Raw genomic sequence first — 22,578 nt, 5'->3', positions numbered from 1 at the left:
CACTAGAAGGTGGGGGAGGTGTACACTAGAAGGTGGGGGGAGGTGGAATCTAGATGGTGGGAGGTGGACACTAGAAGGTGAGGGGAGGTGGACTAGAAGGTGAGGGGAGGTGGACTCTAGAAGGTGGGGGAGGTGGACTCTAGAAGGTGAGGGGAGGTGGACTCTAGAAGGTGAGGGGAGGTGGACTCTAGAAGGTGGGGGGAGGTGGACTAGAAGGTGAGGGGAGGTGGACTCTAGAAGGTGAGGGGAGGTGGACTCTAGAAGGTGAGGGGAGGTGGACTCTAGAAGGTGGGGGAGGTGGACTCTAGAAGGTGAGGGGAGGTGGACTCTAGAAGGTGGGGGGAGGTGGACTAGAAGGTGAGGGGAGGTGGACTCTAGAAGGTGGGGGGAGGTGGACTAGAAGGTGAGGGGAGGTGGACTAGAAGGTGAGGGGAGGTGGACTCTAGAAGGTGGGGGGAGGTGGACTAAAAGGTGAGGGGAGGTGGACTCTAGAAGGTGAGGGGAGGTGGACTCTAGAAGGTGAGGGGAGTGGACTCTAGAAGGTGGGGGGGAGGTGTACTCTAGAAGGTGAGGGGAGGTGGACTCTAGAAGGTGAGGGGAGGTGGACTCTAGAAGGTGAGGGGAGGTGGACTCTAGAAGGTGGGGGGGAGGTGTGCTCTAGAAGGTGAGGGGAGGTGGACTCTAGAAGGTGAGGGGAGGTGGACTCTAGAAGGTGGGAGGGAGGTGAACTCTAGAAGGTGAGGGGAGGTGGACTAGAAGGTGAGGGGAGGTGGACTCTAGAAGGTGGGGGGAGGTGGACTAGAAGGTGAGGGGAGGTGGACTAGAAGGTGGAGGGAGGTGGACTCTAGAAGGTGGGGGGAGGTGGACTCTAGAAGGTGGGGGGAGGTGGACTCTAGAAGGTGAGGGGAGGTGGACTAGAAGGTGAGGGGAGGTGGACTCTAGAAGGTGAGGGGAGGTGGACTAGAAGGTGAGGGGAGGTGGACTCTAGAAGGTGAGGGGAGGTGGACTCTAGAAGGTGGGGGGGAGGTGTGCTCTAGAAGGTGAGGGGAGGTGGACTCTAGAAGGTGAGGGGAGGTGGACTCTAGAAGGTGGGAGGGAGGTGAACTCTAGAAGGTGGGAGGTGGACACTAGAAGGTGAGGGGAGGTGGACTCTAGAAGGTGAGGGGAGGTGGACTCTAGAAGGTGAGGGGAGGTGGACTCTAGAAGGTGAGGGGAGGTGGACTCTAGAAGGTGGGGGGAGGTGGACTAGAAGGTGAGGGGAGGTGGACTCTAGAAGGTGGGGGGAGGTGGACTATAGAAGGTGAGGGGAGGTGGACTAGAAGGTGAGGGAGGTGGACTAGAAGGTGAGAGAGGTGGATTCTAGAAGGTGGGGGTGAACTAGAAGGTGGGGGAGGTGGACTCTAGAGGGTGAGGGGAGGTTGACTAGAAGGTGAGGGAGGTGGACTAGAAGGTGAGAGAGGTGGATTCTAGATGGTAGGGGGAGCTATACTCTAGAAGCTGGGGGAGGTGGACTAGAAGATGGGGGGAGCTGTACTAGAAGGTGGGGGGAGGTGGACTAGAGGGTGAGGGGAGGTGGACTAGAATGTGGGGGGAAGTGAACTCTAGAAAGTGGGAGGAGGTTTACTCTAGAAGGTGAGAGGTGGTGGACTAGAAGGTGGGGGGAGATGGTCTCTAGAAGGTGAGGGGAGGTGGACTAGAATGTGAGGGGAGATGGACTCTAGAAGGTGGGGGGAGGTGTACTCTAGAAGGTGAGGGGAGGTGGACTCTAGAAGGTGAGGGGAGGTGGACTCTAGAAGGTGAGGGGAGGTGGACTAGAAGGTGGGGGGAGGTGGACTTGAAGGTGAGGGGAGGTGCACTCTAGAAGATGAGGGGAGGTGTACTCTAGAAGGTGGGGGAGGTGAACTCTAGAAGGTGGGGGGAGGTGGACTCTAGAAGGTGAGGGGAGGTGGACTCTAGAAGGTCGGGGGGAGGTGGACTCTAGAAGGTGGGGGAGGTGGACTCTAGAAGGTGAGGGGAGGTGGACTCTAGAAGGTGGAGGGAGGTGGACTCTAGAAGGTGAGGGAGGTGGACTCTAGAAGGAGGGAGGAGGACTCTAGAAGGTGGAGGGAGGTGGACTCTAGAAGATGAGGGAGGTGGACTCTAGAAGGAGGGAGGAGGACTCTAGAAGGTGGAGGGAGGTGGACTAGAAGGTGGAGGGAGGTGGACTCTAGAAGGAGGGGGGAGGTGGACTAGAATGTGAGGGGAAGTGAACTCTAGAAAGTGGGAGGAGATTTACTCTAGAAGGTGAGAGGAGGTGGACTAGAAGGAGGGAGGAGGACTCTAGAAGGTGAGGGGAGGTGGACTCTAGAATGTGAGAGGAGGTGGACTCTAGAAGGAGGGAGGAGGACTCTAGAAGGTGGGGGAGGTGGACTAGAATGTGAGGGGAAGTGTACTCTAGAAGGTGGGAGGAGGTAGACTCAAGAAGCTGAGAGGTGAAGCCTGGTTGGTGGGGGAGGTGGGCAATGTAATAATTCAGGAGGTAATATGTGGAAAAGGCAAAGGGTTGGAGAAGAAGGAATCTGATTGGGGAGGAGAGTGAATCACAGGAGAAAGGGAAGGAGGAGGGGCACCAGCAGGAGGTAATAGGCAGATGAGAAGATGTAAGGGACCAGTGTGATGAAGAAATGGAAAGGGTTAGCGGAAAAAAATTACTAGAATTTGGAGAAATTTATTCAGACCATCAGGTTAGAGGCTCCCTAGACAGAATATGAAGTGTTGCTCCTCCAAACTGAGAGCGGCTTCACATGGCAAAGGAGAAGGCCGTGGACTGACATTGCAGAATGGGAATGGGAATGGGAATTACAATTCAGCCACCTGGAGAGATTGTTTGGGGCCCTGAATGGAGGTAGATAAGATGGTTTCAGGCTGTGCCAGGAGGGAGATTAGTGGGCAGGGATGAAAGGACAAGGGAATCATAGAGGCAGTGATTCCTTCAGAGGGTGGAGAGCGAGGTGAGGTAAGGAAGTGTTTGGTGTTGGAAATGGAGGAGATGCGGGTGAGGGCAGCATCAATGGTGGAGGAAGGAAGACCCTGTTCTTTGAAGAAAAAGCACATCACTGATGTTCCGTAAAGGAAAGCCTCATCCCGGGAACATACGCAGCGGAGATGATGGAGCTGAGGAAAGGGAATCCATGCAGCCAAATTTCCATGGTCCCCATGCCTCAGGACTTTCAGGGTGAACCTTCCCTGGGGAACTTTGCCAAACACCTTACTAAAATCCTTATGCAGCACATGCACTGCTCTACCTTCATCAATTTCTTCTGTCACCTCCTCGACCAGGCTCATGAGGCATGATCTGCCCCTCACAAAGCCATGTTGACTATCCCTAATAAGACTATGCTTCTCCAAATGCGCATGAATCTCTCCCTAAGAACTTTCCCCATAGGTTTGTCTACCATTGATATAAATTTCACTGGCCTGTAATCCGCAGGATTAACCCTATTACCTTTCCTTAGCAACATAGCAATCCTCTGGTACTACTCCTGTGGCCAGGGAGGATACAAGGATCATATCAACACCCCAGCAATCTCCTCCTTCACTTTCTGTCATAACCAGGGACAGATCGCCCAACCCTGGTGATTTATCTATCCCAATGTTTTTCACAAGCTCCAACACTGACTCTTTCTTAACCTCGACATTGACCTCACATTCTTCAAAGTACCTCTCCCAGGAGATCTCTGAGGTGAAATATTTATTAAGGACCTCCCCTACCTCCTCCAACATTTTTCTCATTAACCCTGAGTAGTCTTACCGTTACTCTGTTCCATCATCCTTCTGTTCCTTAGAATGCCTTGGGGCTTTTCTAAATCCTACTCACCAAGGTCTTCTCATGTCATCTTCTAGCTCTCCCAACTCCCTTCCCAAGTGCCTTCCTGGCTGCCTTGTAACTCTCAAGAGCCCTGTCTGATTTTTGCATCCTAAACCATGACCAAGCTTTCTTATTCCTCTTGACTAAATGCTCCATCTCACTTGTCCATCATGGTACCTTCAACCTACCATCCTTTCTTTGTCTCAGTCAAAGAGTAATGTGGGTGAGATGGGGAATATTATGGAAGTGGGATGGAAGATTATCTCAGGGTCAAATAGATCATAAACAGTTTTGTTCAGTAAGGAAGTGGGTTTACTTTGTTGGCTAGGAAACTGACCTGAAACAATTACTGATGTGACTTCAGTCTTCTTAATACTTAAAGTACCGGTGTTATTGGTAAGGTACCGGCTTTATTGTCAGGTTATTTATGAAATCAGAATGATATGGGCTTTATCATTACATATTTAGATTTGCAAAATGCATTAATTAAGATGCCACAGGACGGATTGTCCGGTGAGGTTATTCAGAGTGAATCTTTGTCCACGTTGTTTTGTGTGAGGACTTCTGCTGGATGTGAATGCAGTTTTTCCTGATGATCTTGTTCTTTTTGCAGAGGGAGCTGGAAGCTATAAGAGGTGAAGTTGAACGAATTGGCGAGGAAGCCAGGAAGTTGGCTCAGATACACCCACACATCCGGGAGAACCTGCAAGAGCGCGTGGAAGAGGTGGCCATATCCTGGAGCAACCTCCATCAGAAAGCCAGGGAGTGGAAGGAGAAGCTGATCGAAGCTGAGCAAATCCAGGCTTATGTCAGCGACTGCCGGGTTTTCATGTAGGTTGTGGGGTGTGGTAACTCTTCATGTAGCGTTATAAATGTACTGAGTGAGAGGTTGACCAGAATCCAAGGGATTTGCTAGAGATTACATGGAAAGGACACAAGAGGCTGAAGCATTAATAGACAAATTAACTTTACTTACCATTCTGTATAATTAATGGTGATCTAATCAGAATCAGATTTATTATCACTGACTTAAATGGCTTAAAATGTATTGCTTTGCAGCAACAAAAGACATACGATTACCATAAATTAAAACGGAATAGTGGAGAACGAAAGGAATAACCAGATAGGCCATTCAGAAATCTGGTGGCAGAGAAGCTGTTCCGGGATCATTGAGTGTGGGTCTTCAGGCTCCTGTGCCTCTTCCCTGATGGTAGGATTGAGAGTAGGGCATGTCCCAGCTGGTGAGAGTCCTTCATGACTAATGCCACCTTCCTGAGGCACAGCCTCTTAAAGTTGTGTTCAATTGTAGAGAGGTTGGGGCCATGATGTATCTGGTTGAGTTTACAACCTTCTGCACCACAAGACTCACTACGAAAAGCAAAGCAAGCTGCTCACCTGAGCTGGAAGATAACAAATGGGGTTAAAAGGAAGTCAGATAGTAAATGGTACACAGGCTACCCACTCACCTGTCTCACTGGACATCTCCTGTCCCACCTGTCCCACTGACACTTACTGCCCCACTGGGCACCTCCTGTCCCACTGACCTCACCTGTCCCACTAGATATCTCCCATCCCACCCGCTGCACTAACATATCTCCTATCCCACCAGTCCCACTAGACATCTCCTGTCCCACCTGTCCCACTGGGCACCTCCTGTCCCACTAGACATCTCCCGTCCCACCTGTCCCACCTGTCCTACTAGACATCTCCTGTCCCACCTGTCCCACTAGACATCTCCCGTCCCACCTGTCCCACTAGACATCTCCTGTCCCACTAGACATCTCCCGTCCCACCTGTCCCACTAGACATCTCCTGTCCCACCTGTCCCACTAGACATCTCCCGTCCCACCTGTCCCACTAGACATCTCCTGTCCCACTAGACATCTCCCGTCCCACCTGTCCCACAAGACATCTCCTGTCCCACCTGTCCCACTGGGCACCTCCTGTCCCACTAGACATCTCCTGTCCCACCTGGCCCACTAGACATCTCCTGTCCCACCTGTCCCACTAGACATCTCCCGTCCCACCTGTCCTACCAGACATCTCCCATCCCACCTGTCCCACTAGACATCTCCTATCCCACCTGTCCCACCAGACATCTCCCATCCCACCTGTCCCACTAGACATCTCCCATCCCACCTGTCTCACTAGACATCTCCCGTCCCACTTGTCCCACCAGACATCTCCTGTCCCACCTGCTCCACTAACATCTTCCGTCCCACCTGTCCCACTAGACGTCTCCCGTCCCACCTGTCCCACTAGACATCTCCCATCCCACCTGTCCCACTAGACATCTCCCGTCCCACTTGTCCCACCAGACATCTCCCGTCCCACCTGCTCCACTAACATCTCCCATCCGACCGGTCCCACTAGACATCTCCTATCCCACCTGTCCCACTAGACATCTCCTATCCCACCTGTCCCACTAGACATCTCCCATCCCACCTGTCCCACTAGACATCTCCCGTCCCACGTGTCCCACCAGACATCTCCCGTCCCACCTGCTCCACTAACATCTCCCATCAGACCTGTCCCACTAGACAACTCCTGTCCCACCTGTCCCACTAGACATCTCCCATCCCACCTGTCCCACTAGACATCTCCCGTCCCACCTGTCTCACTAGACATCTCCTATCCCACCTGTCCCACCAGACATCTCGCATCCCACCTGTCTCACTAGACATCTCCCGTCCCACTTGTCCCACCAGACATCTCCTGTCCCACCTGTCCCACTAGACATCTCCCGTCCCACTTGTCCCACCAGACATCTCCCATCCCACCTGTCCCACTAGACATCTCCCATCCCACCTGTCCCACTAGACTTCTCCCATACCACCTGTCCCACTAGACATCTCCCATACCACCTGTCCCACCAGACATCTCCCGTCCCACCTGCTCCACTAACATCTTCCGTCCCACCTGTCCCACTAGACATCTCCCATCCGACCTGTCCCACTAGACATCTCCTATCCCACCTGTCCCACTAGACAACTCCTGTCCCACCTGTCCCACTAGACATCTCCCATCCCACCTGCCCCACCAGACATCTCCTGTCCCACTAGACATCTCCTATCCCACCTGTCCCACCAGACATCTCCCATCCCACCTGTCCCACTAGACATCTCCCATCCCACCTGTCCCACTAGACATCTCCTATCCCACCTGTCCCACAAGACATCTCCTATCCCACCTGTCCCACTAGACATCTCCTATCCCACCTGTCCCACCAGACATCTCCCATCCCACCTGTCCCACCAGACATCTCCTATCCCACCTGTCCCACTAGACATCTCCCATCCCACCTGTCTCACTAGACATCTCCTGTCCCACCTGTCCCACTAGACATCTCCCATCCCACCTGTCCCACTAGACATCTCCCATCCCACCTGTCCCACTAGACTTCTCCCATACCACCTGTCCCACTAGACATCTCCCATACCACCTGTCCCACTAGACATCTCCCGTCCCACTTGTCCCACCAGACATCTCCCATCCCACCTGTCCCACTAGACATCTCCCATCCCACCTGTCCCACTAGACTTCTCCCATACCACCTGTCCCACTAGACATCTCCCATACCACCTGTCCCACCAGACATCTCCCGTCCCACCTGCTCCACTAACATCTTCCGTCCCACCTGTCCCACTAGACATCTCCCGTCCCACCTGTCCCACCTGTCCCACTAGACATCTCCTGTCCCACCTGTCCCACTAGACATCTCCTGTCCCACTAGACATCTCCCGTCCCACCTGTCCCACTAGACATCTCCTTTCCCACCTGTCCCACTAGACATCTCCCGTCCCACCTGTCCCACTAGACATCTCCTGTCCCACCTGTCCCACTGGGCACCTCCTGTCCCAGAAGACATCTCCTGTCCCACCTGGCCCACTAGACATCTCCTGTCCCACCTGTCCCACTAGACATCTCCCGTCCCACCTGTCCCACCAGACATCTCCCATCCCACCTGTCCCACTAGACATCTCCTATCCCACCTGTCCCACCAGACATCTCCCATCCCACCTGTCCCACTAGACATCTCCCATCCCACCTGTCTCACTAGACATCTCCCGTCCCACTTGTCCCACCAGACATCTCCTGTCCCACCTGCTCCACTAACATCTTCCGTCCCACCTGTCCCACTAGACATCTCCCGTCCCACCTGTCCCACTAGACATCTCCCATCCCACCTGTCCCACTAGACATCTCCCGTCCCACTTGTCCCACCAGACATCTCCCGTCCCACCTGCTCCACTAACATCTCCCATCCGACCTGTCCCACTAGACATCTCCTATCCCACCTGTCCCACTAGACATCTCCTATCCCACCTGTCCCACTAGACATCTCCCATCCCACCTGTCCCACTAGACATCTCCCGTCCGACTTGTCCCACCAGACATCTCCCGTCCCACCTGCTCCACTAACATCTCCCATCCGACCTGTCCCACTAGACAACTCCTGTCCCACCTGTCCCACTAGACATCTCCCATCCCACCTGTCCCACAAGACATCTCCCGTCCCACCTGTCTCACTAGACATCTCCTATCCCACCTGTCCCACCAGACATCTCCCATCCCACATGTCCCACTAGACATCTCCCATCCCACCTGTCTCTCTAGACATCTCCCGTCCCACTTGTCACACCAGACATCTCCTGTCCCACCTGTCCCACTAGACATCTCCCGTCCCACCTGTCCCACTAGACATCTCCCATCCCACCTGTCCCACTAGACATCTCCCGTCCCACTTGTCCCACCAGACATCTCCCATCCCACCTGTCCCACTAGACATCTCCCATCCCACCTGTCCCACTAGACTTCTCCCATACCACCTGTCCCACTAGACATCTCCCATACCACCTGTCCCACCAGACATCTCCCGTCCCACCTGCTCCACTAACATCTTCCGTCCCACCTGTCCCACTAGACATCTCCCATCCCACCTGTCCCACTAAACATCTCCCATCCGACCTGTCCCACTAGACATCTCCCATCCCACCTGTCCCACTAGACATCTCCCATCCCACCTGTCCCACTAGACATCTCCCGTCCCACCTGTCCCACCAGACATCTCCCATCCCACCTGCCCCACCAGACATCTCCTGTCCCACTAGACATCTCCTATCCCACCTGTCCCACCAGACATCTCCCATCCCACCTGTCCCACTAGACATCTCCCATCCCACCTGTCCCACTAGACATCTCCTATCCCACCTGTCCCACAAGACATCTCCTATCCCACCTGTCCCACTAGACATCTCCTATCCCACCTGTCCCACCAGACATCTCCCATCCCACCTGTCCCACCAGACATCTCCTATCCCACCTGTCCCACTAGACATCTCCCATCCCACCTGTCTCACTAGACATCTCCTGTCCCACCTGTCCCACTGGGCACCTCCTGTCCCACTAGACATCTCCCGTCCCACCTGTCCCACCTGTCCTACTAGACATCTCCTGTCCCACCTGTCCCACTAGACATCTCCCGTCCCACCTGTCCCACTAGACATCTCCTGTCCCACTAGACATCTCCCGTCCCACCTGTCCAACCTGTCCCACTAGACATCTCCTGTCCCACCTGTCCCACTAGACATCTCCTGTCCCACTAGACATCTCCCGTCCCACCTGTCCCACTAGACATCTCCTTTCCCACCTGTCCCACTAGACATCTCCCGTCCCACCTGTCCCACTAGACATCTCCTGTCCCACCTGTCCCACTGGGCACCTCCTGTCCCAGAAGACATCTCCTGTCCCACCTGGCCCACTAGACATCTCCTGTCCCACCTGTCCCACTAGACATCTCCCGTCCCACCTGTCCCACCAGACATCTCCCATCCCACCTGTCCCACTAGACATCTCCTATCCCACCTGTCCCACCAGACATCTCCCATCCCACCTGTCCCACTAGACATCTCCCATCCCACCTGTCTCACTAGACATCTCCCGTCCCACTTGTCCCACCAGACATCTCCTGTCCCACCTGCTCCACTAACATCTTCCGTCCCACCTGTCCCACTAGACATCTCCCGTCCCACCTGTCCCACTAGACATCTCCCATCCCACCTGTCCCACTAGACATCTCCCGTCCCACTTGTCCCACCAGACATCTCCCGTCCCACCTGCTCCACTAACATCTCCCATCCGACCTGTCCCACTAGACATCTCCTATCCCACCTGTCCCACTAGACATCTCCTATCCCACCTGTCCCACTAGACATCTCCCATCCCACCTGTCCCACTAGACATCTCCCGTCCCACTTGTCCCACCAGACATCTCCCGTCCCACCTGCTCCACTAACATCTCCCATCCGACCTGTCCCACTAGACAACTCCTGTCCCACCTGTCCCACTAGACATCTCCCATCCCACCTGTCCCACAAGACATCTCCCGTCCCACCTGTCTCACTAGACATCTCCTATCCCACCTGTCCCACCAGACATCTCCCATCCCACATGTCCCACTAGACATCTCCCATCCCACCTGTCTCTCTAGACATCTCCCGTCCCACTTGTCCCACCAGACATCTCCTGTCCCACCTGTCCCACTAGACATCTCCCGTCCCACCTGTCCCACTAGACATCTCCCATCCCACCTGTCCCACTAGACATCTCCCGTCCCACTTGTCCCACCAGACATCTCCCATCCCACCTGTCCCACTAGACATCTCCCATCCCACCTGTCCCACTAGACTTCTCCCATACCACCTGTCCCACTAGACATCTCCCATACCACCTGTCCCACCAGACATCTCCCGTCCCACCTGCTCCACTAACATCTTCCGTCCCACCTGTCCCACTAGACATCTCCCATCCCACCTGTCCCACTAAACATCTCCCGTCCCACCTGTCTCACTAGACATCTCCTATCCCACCTGTCCCACCAGACATCTCCCATCCCACATGTCCCACTAGACATCTCCCATCCCACCTGTCTCTCTAGACATCTCCCGTCCCACTTGTCACACCAGACATCTCCTGTCCCACCTGTCCCACTAGACATCTCCCGTCCCACCTGTCCCACTAGACATCTCCCATCCCACCTGTCCCACTAGACATCTCCCGTCCCACTTGTCCCACCAGACATCTCCCATCCCACCTGTCCCACTAGACATCTCCCATCCCACCTGTCCCACTAGACTTCTCCCATACCACCTGTCCCACTAGACATCTCCCATACCACCTGTCCCACCAGACATCTCCCGTCCCACCTGCTCCACTAACATCTTCCGTCCCACCTGTCCCACTAGACATCTCCCATCCCACCTGTCCCACTAAACATCTCCCATCCGACCTGTCCCACTAGACATCTCCCATCCCACCTGTCCCACTAGACATCTCCCATCCCACCTGTCCCACTAGACATCTCCCGTCCCACCTGTCCCACCAGACATCTCCCATCCCACCTGCCCCACCAGACATCTCCTGTCCCACTAGACATCTCCTATCCCACCTGTCCCACCAGACATCTCCCATCCCACCTGTCCCACTAGACATCTCCCATCCCACCTGTCCCACTAGACATCTCCTATCCCACCTGTCCCACAAGACATCTCCTATCCCACCTGTCCCACTAGACATCTCCTATCCCACCTGTCCCACCAGACATCTCCCATCCCACCTGTCCCACCAGACATCTCCTATCCCACCTGTCCCACTAGACATCTCCCATCCCACCTGTCTCACTAGACATCTCCTGTCCCACCTGTCCCACTGGGCACCTCCTGTCCCACTAGACATCTCCCGTCCCACCTGTCCCACCTGTCCTACGAGACATCTCCTGTCCCACCTGTCCCACTAGACATCTCCCGTCCCACCTGTCCCACTAGACATCTCCTGTCCCACTAGACATCTCCCGTCCCACCTGTCCAACCTGTCCCACTAGACATCTCCTGTCCCACCTGTCCCACTAGACATCTCCTGTCCCACTAGACATCTCCCGTCCCACCTGTCCCACTAGACATCTCCTTTCCCACCTGTCCCACTAGACATCTCCCGTCCCACCTGTCCCACTAGACATCTCCTGTCCCACCTGTCCCACTGGGCACCTCCTGTCCCAGAAGACATCTCCTGTCCCACCTGGCCCACTAGACATCTCCTGTCCCACCTGTCCCACTAGACATCTCCCGTCCCACCTGTCCCACCAGACATCTCCCATCCCACCTGTCCCACTAGACATCTCCTATCCCACCTGTCCCACCAGACATCTCCCATCCCACCTGTCCCACTAGACATCTCCCATCCCACCTGTCTCACTAGACATCTCCCGTCCCACTTGTCCCACCAGACATCTCCTGTCCCACCTGCTCCACTAACATCTTCCGTCCCACCTGTCCCACTAGACATCTCCCGTCCCACCTGTCCCACTAGACATCTCCCATCCCACCTGTCCCACTAGACATCTCCCGTCCCACTTGTCCCACCAGACATCTCCCGTCCCACCTGCTCCACTAACATCTCCCATCCGACCTGTCCCACTAGACATCTCCTATCCCACCTGTCCCACTAGACATCTCCTGTCCCACCTGTCCCACTAGACATCTCCCATCCCACCTGTCCCACTAGACATCTCCCGTCCCACTTGTCCCACCAGACATCTCCCGTCCCACCTGCTCCACTAACATCTCCCATCCGACCTGTCCCACTAGACATCTCCCGTCCCACTTGTCCCACCAGACATCTCCCGTCCCACCTGCTCCACTAACATCTCCCATCCGACCTGTCCCACTAGACAACTCCTGTCCCACCTGTCCCACTAGACATCTCCCATCCCACCTGTCCCACAAGACATCTCCCGTCCCACCTGTCTCACTAGACATCTCCTATCCCACCTGTCCCACCAGACATCTCCTGTCCCACCTGTCCCACTAGACATCTCCCGTCCCACCTGTCCCACTAGACATCTCCCATCCCACCTGTCCCACTAGACATCTCCCGTCCCACTTGTCCCACCAGACATCTCCCATCCCACCTGTCCCACTAGACATCTCCCATCCCACCTGTCCCACTAGACTTCTCCCATACCACCTGTCCCACTAGACATCTCCCATACCACCTGTCCCACCAGACATCTCCCGTCCCACCTGCTCCACTAACATCTTCCGTCCCACCTGTCCCACTAGACATCTCCCATCCCACCTGTCCCACTAAACATCTCCCATCCGACCTGTCCCACTAGACATCTCCTATCCCACCTGTCCCACTAGACAACTCCTGTCCCACCTGTCCCACTAGACATCTCCCATCCCACCTGTCCCACTAGACATCTCCCGTCCCACCTGTCCCACCAGACATCTCCCATCCCACCTGCCCCACTAGACATCTCCCATCCGACCTGTCCCACTAGACATCTCCTATCCCACCTGTCCCACTAGACATCTCCTATCCCACCTCCCACCAGACATCTCCCATCCCACCTGTCCCACTAGACATCTCCCATCCCACCTGTCCCACTAGACATCTCCTATCCCACCTGTCCCACCAGATATCTCCTATCCCACCTGTCCCACTAGACATCTCCTATCCCACCTGTCCCACCAGACATCTCCCATCCCACCTGTCCCACCAGACATCTCCTATCCCACCTGTCCCACTAGACATCTCCCATCCCACCTGTCTCACTAGACATCTCCCATCCCACCTGTCCCACTAGACATCTCCTATCCCACCTGTCCCACCAGACATCTCCTATCACAACTGTCCCACTAGACATCTCCTGTCCCACCTGTCCCACTAGACATCTCCCATCCCACCTGTCCCACTAGACATCTCCCATCCCACCTGTCCCACCAGGCATCTCCCATCCCACCTCTCCCACCAGACATCTCCTGTCCCACTAGACATCTCCCATCCCACCTGTCCCACTAGACATCTCCTATCCCACCTGTCCCACCAGACATCTCCCATCCCACCTGTCCCACCAGACATCTCCTGTCCCACCTGTCCCACTAGACATCTTCCGTCCCACCTGTCCCACTAGACATCTCCCGTCCCACCTGTCCCACTAGACATCTCCTGTCCCACCTGTCCCACTAGACATCTCCTGTCCCACCTGTCCTACTAGACATCTCCTGTCCCACTAGACATCTCCTGTCCCACCTGTCCCACTAGACATCTCCTGTCCCACCTGTCCCACTGGGCACCTCCATTCCCACTAGACATCTCCCATCCCACCTGTCCCACTAGACATCTCCCATCCCACCTGTCCCACTAGACATCTCCCGTCCCTCCTGTCCCACTAGACATCTCCAGTCCCACCTGTCCCACCTGTCCCACTGACCTCACCTGTCCCACTAGACATCTCCTGTCCCACCTGTCCCACTAGACATTTCCTGTCCCACCTGTCCTACTAGACATCTCCTGTCCCACTAGACATCTCCTGTCCCACCTGTCCCACTAGACATCTCCTGTCCCACCTGTCCCACTGGGCACCTCCTGTCCCACTAGACATCTCCCATCCCACCTGTCCCACTAGACATCTCCCATCCCACCTGTCCCACTAGACATCTCCCGTCCCTCCTGTCCCACTAGACATCTCCCGTCCCAACTGTCCCACCTGTCCCACTGACCTCACCTGTCCTGCTAGACATCTCCTGTCCCACTAGACATCTCCCGTCCCACCTGTCCCACTAGACATCTCCCATCCCACCTGTCCCTCTAGACATCTCCCATCCCACCTGTCCCACCAGACATCTCCCATCCCACCTGTCCCACTAGACATCTCCCATCCCACCTGTCCCACTAGACTTCTCCCATACCACCTGTCCCACTAGACATCTCCCATACCACCTGTCCCACTAGACATCTCCCATCCCACCTGTCCCACCAGACATCTCCCATCCCACCTGTCCCACTAGACATCTCCCATCCCACCTGTCCCACTAGACATCTCCTGTCCCACTAGACATCTCCTGTCCCACCTGTCCTACTAGACATCTCCTGTCCCACCTGTCCTACTAGACATCTCCTGTCCCACTAGACATCTCCTGTCCCACCTGTCCCACTAGACATCTCCTGTCCCACATGTCCCACTGGGCACCTCCTGTCCCACTAGACATCTCCCATCCCACCTGTCCCACTAGACATCTCCCATCCCACCTGTCCCACTAGACATCTCCCGTCCCTCCTGTCCCACTAGACATCTCCCGTCCCACCTGTCCCACCTGTCCCACTGACCTCACCTGTCCCACTAGTCATCTCCTGTCCCACTAGACATCTCCCGTCCCACCTGTCCCACTAGACATCTCCCGTCCCACCTGCTCCACTAACATCTTCCGTCCCACCTGTCCCACTAGACATCTCCCGTCCCACCTGTCCCACTAGACATCTCCCATCCCACCTGTCCCACTAGACATCTCCTATCCCACCAGTCCCACCAGACATCTCCTATCCCACCTGTCCCACCAGACATCTCCTATCCCACCTGTCCCACTAGACATCTCCTATCCCACCTGTCCCACCAGACATCTCCCATCCCACCTGCCCCACTAGACATCTCCCATCCCACCTGTCCCACTAGACATCTCCTATCCCACCTGTCCCACCAGACATCTCCTATCCCACCTGTCCCACTAGACATCTCCTGTCCCAGCTGTCCCACCAGACATCTCCTATCCCACCTGTCCCACTAGACATCTCCTGTCCCACCTGTCCCACTAGACATCTCCCATCCCACCTGTCCCACTAGACATCTCCCGTCCCACCTGTCCCACTAGACATCTCCTATCCCACCTGTCCCACCAGACATCTCCTATCCCACCTGTCCCACTAGACATCTCCTGTCCCACCTGTCCCACTAGACATCTCCCATCCCACCTGTCCCACCAGACATCTCCTATCCCACCTGTCCCACTAGACATCTCCTGTCCCACCTGTCCCACTAGACATCTCCCATCCCACCTGTCCCAATAGACATCTCCCGTCCCACCTGTCCCACTAGACATCTCCTATCCCACCTGTCCCACCAGACATCTCCTATCCCACCTGTCCCACTAGACATCTCCTGTCCCACCTGTCCCACTAGACATCTCCCATCCCACCTGTCCCACTAGACATCTCCTGTCCCACCTGTCCCACTAGACATCTCCCATCCCACCTGTCTCACTAGACATCTCCTGTCCCACCTGTCCCACTGGGCACCTCCTGTCCCACTAGACATCTCCCGTCCCACCTGTCCCACCTGTCCTACTAGACATCTCCTGTCCCACCTGTCCCACTAGACATCTCCCGTCCCACCTGTCCCACTAGACATCTCCTGTCCCACTAGACATCTCCCGTCCCACCTGTCCCACTAGACATCTCCTGTCCCACCTGTCCCACTAGACATCTCCCGTCCCACCTGTCCCACCTGTCCCACTAGACATCTCCTGTCCCACCTGTCCCACTAGACATCTCCTGTCCCACTAGACATCTCCCGTCCCACCTGTCCCACTAGACATCTCCAGTCCCACCTGTCCCACTAGACATCTCCCGTCCCACCTGTCCCACTAGACATTTCCTGTCCCACCTGTCCCACTGGGCACCTCCTGTCCCAGAAGACATCTCCTGTCCCACCTGGCCCACTAGACATCACCTGTCCCACCTGTCCCACTAGACATCTCCCGTCCCACCTGTCCCACCAGACATCTCCCATCCCACCTGTCCCACTAGACATCTCCTATCCCACCTGTCCCACCAGACATCTCCCATCCCAACTGTCCCACTAGACATCTCCCATCCCACCTGTCTCACTAGACATCTGCCGTCCCACTTGTCCCACCAGACATCTCCTGACCCACCTGCTCCACTAACATCTTCCGTCCCACCTGTCCCACTAGACATCTCCCGTCCCACCTGTCCCACTAGACATCTCCCATCCCACCTGTCCCACTAGACATCTCCCGTCCCACTTGTCCCACCAGACATCTCCCGTCCCACCTGCTCCACTAACATCTCCCATCCGACCTGTCCCACTAGACATCTCCTATCCCACCTGTCCCACTAGACATCTCCTATCCCACCTGTCCCACTAGACATCTCCCATCCCACCTGTCCCACTAGACATCTCCCGTCCCACTTGTCCCACCAGACATCTCCCGTCCCACCTGCTCCACTAACATCTCCCATCCGACCTGTCCCACTAGACAACTCCTGTCCCACCTGTCCCACTAGACATCTCCCATCCCACCTGTCCCAAAAGACATCTCCCGTCCCACCTGTCTCACTAGACATCTCCTATCCCACCTGTCCCACCAGACATCTCCCATCCCACCTGTCCCACTAGACATCTCCCATCCCACCTGTCTCTCTAGACATCTCCCATCCCACCTGTCCCACTAGACATCTCCCGTCCCACTTGTCCCACCAGACATCTCCCATCCCACCTGTCCCACTAGACATCTCCCATCCCACCTGTCCCACTAGACTTCTCCCATACCACCTGTCCCACTAGACATCTCCCATACCACCTGTCCCACCAGACATCTCCCGTCCCACCTGCTCCACTAACATCTTCCGTTCCACCTGTCCCACTAGACATCTCCCATCCCACCTGTCCCACTAAACATCTCCCATCCGACCTGTCCCACTAGACATCTCCTATCCCACCTGTCCCACTAGACAACTCCTGTCCCACCTGTCCCACTAGACATCTCCTATCCCACCAGTCCCACCAGACATCTCCTATCCCACCTGTCCCACCAGACATCTCCTATCCCACCTGTCCCACTAGACATCTCCTATCCCACCTGTCCCACCAGACATCTCCCATCCCACCTGCCCCACTAGACATCTCCCATCCCACCTGTCCCACTAGACATCTCCTATCCCACCTGTCCCACCAGACATCTCCTATCCCACCTGTCCCACTAGACATCTCCTGTCCCAGCTGTCCCACCAGACATCTCCTATCCCACCTGTCCCACTAGACATCTCCTGTCCCACCTGTCCCACTAGACATCTCCCATCCCACCTGTCCCACTAGACATCTCCCGTCCCACCTGTCCCACTAGACATCTCCTATCCCACCTGTCCCACCAGACATCTCCTATCCCACCTGTCCCACTAGACATCTCCTGTCCCACCTGTCCCACTAGACATCTCCCATCCCACCTGTCCCACCAGACATCTCCTATCCCACCTGTCCCACTAGACATCTCCTGTCCCACCTGTCCCACTAGACATCTCCCATCCCACCTGTCCCAATAGACATCTCCCGTCCCACCTGTCCCACTAGACATCTCCTATCCCACCTGTCCCACCAGACATCTCCTATCCCACCTGTCCCACTAGACATCTCCTGTCCCACCTGTCCCACTAGACATCTCCCATCCCACCTGTCCCACTAGACATCTCCTGTCCCACCTGTCCCACTAGACATCTCCCATCCCACCTGTCTCACTAGACATCTCCTGTCCCACCTGTCCCACTGGGCACCTCCTGTCCCACTAGACATCTCCCGTCCCACCTGTCCCACCTGTCCTACTAGACATCTCCTGTCCCACCTGTCCCACTAGACATCTCCCGTCCCACCTGTCCCACTAGACATCTCCTGTCCCACTAGACATCTCCCGTCCCACCTGTCCCACTAGACATCTCCTGTCCCACCTGTCCCACTAGACATCTCCCGTCCCACCTGTCCCACCTGTCCCACTAGACATCTCCTGTCCCACCTGTCCCACTAGACATCTCCTGTCCCACTAGACATCTCCCGTCCCACCTGTCCCACTAGACATCTCCAGTCCCACCTGTCCCACTAGACATCTCCCGTCCCACCTGTCCCACTAGACATTTCCTGTCCCACCTGTCCCACTGGGCACCTCCTGTCCCAGAAGACATCTCCTGTCCCACCTGGCCCACTAGACATCACCTGTCCCACCTGTCCCACTAGACATCTCCCGTCCCACCTGTCCCACCAGACATCTCCCATCCCACCTGTCCCACTAGACATCTCCTATCCCACCTGTCCCACCAGACATCTCCCATCCCAACTGTCCCACTAGACATCTCCCATCCCACCTGTCTCACTAGACATCTGCCGTCCCACTTGTCCCACCAGACATCTCCTGACCCACCTGCTCCACTAACATCTTCCGTCCCACCTGTCCCACTAGACATCTCCCGTCCCACCTGTCCCACTAGACATCTCCCATCCCACCTGTCCCACTAGACATCTCCCGTCCCACTTGTCCCACCAGACATCTCCCGTCCCACCTGCTCCACTAACATCTCCCATCCGACCTGTCCCACTAGACATCTCCTATCCCACCTGTCCCACTAGACATCTCCTATCCCACCTGTCCCACTAGACATCTCCCATCCCACCTGTCCCACTAGACATCTCCCGTCCCACTTGTCCCACCAGACATCTCCCGTCCCACCTGCTCCACTAACATCTCCCATCCGACCTGTCCCACTAGACAACTCCTGTCCCACCTGTCCCACTAGACATCTCCCATCCCACCTGTCCCAAAAGACATCTCCCGTCCCACCTGTCTCACTAGACATCTCCTATCCCACCTGTCCCACCAGACATCTCCCATCCCACCTGTCCCACTAGACATCTCCCATCCCACCTGTCTCTCTAGACATCTCCCATCCCACCTGTCCCACTAGACATCTCCCGTCCCACTTGTCCCACCAGACATCTCCCATCCCACCTGTCCCACTAGACATCTCCCATCCCACCTGTCCCACTAGACTTCTCCCATACCACCTGTCCCACTAGACATCTCCCATACCACCTGTCCCACCAGACATCTCCCGTCCCACCTGCTCCACTAACATCTTCCGTTCCACCTGTCCCACTAGACATCTCCCATCCCACCTGTCCCACTAAACATCTCCCATCCGACCTGTCCCACTAGACATCTCCTATCCCACCTGTCCCACTAGACAACTCCTGTCCCACCTGTCCCACTAGACATCTCCCATCCCACCTGTCCCACTAGACATCTCCCGTCTCACCTGTCCCACCAGACATCTCCCATCCCACCTGTCCCACTAGACATCTCCCATCCGACCTGTCCCACTAGACATCTCCTATCCCACCTGTCCCACTAGACATCTCCTATCCCACCTGTCCCACCAGACATCTCCCATCCCACCTGTCCCACTAGACATCTCCCATCCCACCTGTCCCACTAGACATCTCCTATCCCACCTGTCCCACCAGACATCTCCTATCCCACCTGTCCCACTAGACATCTCCTATCCCACCTGTCCCACCAGACATCTCCCATCCCACCTGTCCCACCAGACATCTCCTATCCCACCTGTCCCACTAGACATCTCCCATCCCACCTGTCTCACTAGACATCTCCCATCCCACCTGTCCCACTAGACATCTCCTATCCCACCTGTCCCACCAGACATCTCCTATCCCAACTGTCCCACTAGACATCTCCTGTCCCACCTGTCCCACTAGACATCTCCCATCCCACCTGTCCCACTAGACATCTCCCATCCCACCTGTCCCACCAGACATCTCCCATCCCACCTGTCCCACCACACCTCTCCTGTCCCACTAGACATCTCCCATCCCACCTGTCCCACTAGACATCTCCTATCCCACCTGTCCCACCAGACATCTCCCATCCCACCTGTCCCACCAGACATCTCCTGTCCCACCTGTCCCACTAGACATCTTCCGTCCCACCTGTCCCACTAGACATCTCCCGTCCCACCTGTCCCACTAGACATCTCCTGTCCCACTAGACATCTCCTGTCCCACCTGTCCCACTAGACATCTCCTGTCCCACCTGTCCTACTAGACATCTCCTGTCCCACTAGACATCTCCTGTCCCACCTGTCCCACTAGACATCTCCTGTCCCACCTGTCCCACTGGGCACCTCCATTCCCACTAGACATCTCCCATCCCACCTGTCCCACTAGACATCTCCCATCCCAACTGTCCCACTAGACATCTCCCGTCCCTCCTGTCCCACTAGACATCTCCAGTCCCACCTGTCCCACCTGTCCCACTGACCTCACCTGTCCCACTAGACATCTCCTGTCCCACTAGACATCTCCTATCCCACCTGTCCCACTAGACATCTCCCATCCCACCTGTCCCACTAGACATCTCCCATCCCACCTGTCCCACTAGACATCTCCCATCCCACCTGTCCCACCAGACATCTCCCATCCCACCTGTCCGACTAGAAATCTCCCATCCCACCTGTCCCACTAGACATCTCCTGTCCCACTAGACATCTCCTGTCCCACCTGTCCCACTAGACATTTCCTGTCCCACCTGTCCTACTAGATATCTCCTGTCCCACTAGACATCTCCTGTCCCACCTGTCCCACTAGACATCTCCTGTCCCACCTGTCCCACTGGGCACCTCCTGTCCCACTAGACATCTCCCATCCCACCTGTCCCACTAGACATCTCCCATCCCACCTGTCCCACTAGACATCTCCCGTCCCTCCTGTCCCACTAGACATCTCCCGTCCCACCTGTCCCACCTGTCCCACAGACCTCACCTGTCCTGCTAGACATCTCCTGTCCCACTAGACATCTCACGTCCCACCTGTCCCACTAGACATCTCCCATCCCACCTGTCCCTCTAGACATCTCCCATCCCACCTGTCCCACCAGACATCTCCCATCCCACCTGTCCCACTAGACATCTCCCATCCCACCTGTCCCACTAGACCTCCCATACCACCTGTCCCACTAGACATCTCCCATACCACCTGTCCCACTAGACATCTCCCATCCCACCTGTCCCACTAGACATCTCCCATCCCACCTGTCCCACCAGACATCTCCCATCCCACCTGTCCCACTAGACATCTCCCATCCCACCTGTCCCACTAGACATCTCCTGTCCCACTAGACATCTCCTGTCCCACCTGTCCTACTAGACATCTCCTGTCCCACCTGTCCTACTAGACATCTCCTGTCCCACTAGACATCTCCTGTCCCACCTGTCCCACTAGACATCTCCTGTCCCACATGTCCCACTGGGCACCTCCTGTCCCACTAGACATCTCCCATCCCACCTGTCCCACTAGACATCTCCCATCCCACCTGTCCCACTAGACATCTCCCGTCCCTCCTGTCCCACTAGACATCTCCCGTCCCACCTGTCCCACCTGTCCCACTGACCTCACCTGTCCCACTAGACATCTCCCATCCCACCTGTCCCACTAGACATCTCCCATCCCACCTGTCCCACTAGACATCTCCCGTCCCTCCTGTCCCACTAGACATCTCCCGTCCCACCTGTCCCACCTGTCCCACTGACCTCACCTGTCCCACTAGACATCTCCTGTCCCACTAGACATCTCCCATCCCACCTGTCCCACCAGACATCTCCCATCCCACCTGTCCCACTAGACATCTCCCGTCCCTCCTGTCCCACTAGACATCTCCCATCCCACCTGTCCCACTAGACATCTCCCGTCCCACTTGTCCCACCAGACATCTCCCGTCCCACCTGCTCCACTAACATCTCCCATCCGACCTGTCCCACTAGACAACTCCTGTCCCACCTGTCCCACTAGACATCTCCCATCCCACCTGTCCCAAAAGACATCTCCCGTCCCACCTGTCTCACTAGACATCTCCTATCCCACCTGTCCCACCAGACATCTCCCATCCCACCTGTCGCACTAGACATCTCCCATCCCACCTGTCTCTCTAGACATCTCCCATCCCACCTGTCCCACTAGACATCTCCCGTCCCACTTGTCCCACCAGACATCTCCCATCCCACCTGTCCCACTAGACATCTCCCATCCCACCTGTCCC

At 56.0% G+C, this 22,578-nt stretch overlaps 1 protein-coding gene across 1 annotated transcript in view; it reads left to right on the top strand.

Annotated features, from left to right (window-relative positions):
* Positions 1-3,019: 3,019 nt before the first annotated feature.
* Positions 3,020-22,578, top strand: part of LOC132403832 (spectrin beta chain, non-erythrocytic 1-like) — a 68,819-nt gene continuing 49,260 nt past the window's right edge. Inside the window, exons 1-2 of the mRNA XM_059987559.1 lie at positions 3,020-3,034; positions 4,461-4,678. Of these exons, the coding sequence (XP_059843542.1) occupies positions 3,020-3,034; positions 4,461-4,678 (233 nt within the window). The remainder of the gene's footprint in view (positions 3,035-4,460; positions 4,679-22,578) is intronic.

This window comes from Hypanus sabinus, chromosome 2, assembly GCF_030144855.1.
Source record: "Hypanus sabinus isolate sHypSab1 chromosome 2, sHypSab1.hap1, whole genome shotgun sequence".
NCBI lineage: Eukaryota > Metazoa > Chordata > Chondrichthyes > Myliobatiformes > Dasyatidae > Hypanus > Hypanus sabinus.
Note: the sequence above shows the minus strand (reverse complement) of the source record. Positions and strands in the feature narration are given on the sequence as shown.